The sequence below is a fragment of the Trypanosoma conorhini genome (genome assembly GCF_003719485.1).
Source record: "Trypanosoma conorhini strain 025E chromosome Unknown Tco_14.4_contig_00074, whole genome shotgun sequence".
NCBI lineage: Eukaryota > Euglenozoa > Kinetoplastea > Trypanosomatida > Trypanosomatidae > Trypanosoma > Trypanosoma conorhini.
The window spans coordinates 22720-23363 of record NW_021704161.1 but is presented as its reverse complement, the minus strand read 5'-3'; the positions used below and the strand labels follow the sequence as shown (position 1 = coordinate 23363).

Genomic DNA, 644 nt, shown 5'->3' with positions numbered 1-644 from the left:
CCCATGGAAGATGGCTTCACCTGCGAGTGCCCTGTGGCATTGCGCATATCATGAAAATGACAGGGCAGCACCTTCACGTGAATCAGTGGCTTGTACTTCACCTCCTGCAACAGCACACGGCCCACCATGGCGTCCTCGTACTGCATATGGATCGAGAAAAACTCTTCTTCCCGCTCCTTGGCGTACGGCAGGTAGACCAGGCGCTGCAGTGGCTTGTACGACACCAGCGCCCCCGCCACTTCTCTCGACATCGTGTAGCACCAGCCAGCCATGTAGTTCACACCTAATGAGCGGTTTTGCACGCGAATCCCCGTCCCGGCATGAATCCCCATGTAGATACCTCGGCGCGGCAGAAGGCGCAGGTTGGCCAGGAAGAGCGGCACACGGAGGAACATGTCATCATCGCCCTTCGCAAGATAGCTGGCGGTGGGGAAGAGGCGGAGCGCAAGGTCAAACCACAGGTACGTCTTGCGGCTCATACCAATCGCAGCCTCGACGCCAGAGAATCCACCAACGCCGACTTTCTTTCCAGGTGCCACACGCCCCTCATTCATTGGCAACGCGACCACGTCGTGCCACAGCGCCGCCTCCTCCTGCAGCGCGGCAGAGTAGTTGTAGCCGTGTGCCGGGTGCCGCCCAAGGAC

The 644-nt window shown here is 59.8% G+C and overlaps 1 protein-coding gene across 1 annotated transcript in view; it reads right to left on the bottom strand.

The window, feature by feature from the left end:
* Tco025E_02021 (UDP-Gal or UDP-GlcNAc-dependent glycosyltransferase) overlaps positions 1-644 on the bottom strand; it is a gene marked incomplete at both ends in the record, with an annotated part of 942 nt that extends 298 nt beyond the window's left edge. Inside the window, one exon of the mRNA XM_029368957.1 lies at positions 1-644. This exon is cut by the window's left edge and continues 298 nt beyond it. Within this exon, the coding sequence (XP_029230928.1) occupies positions 1-644 (644 nt within the window).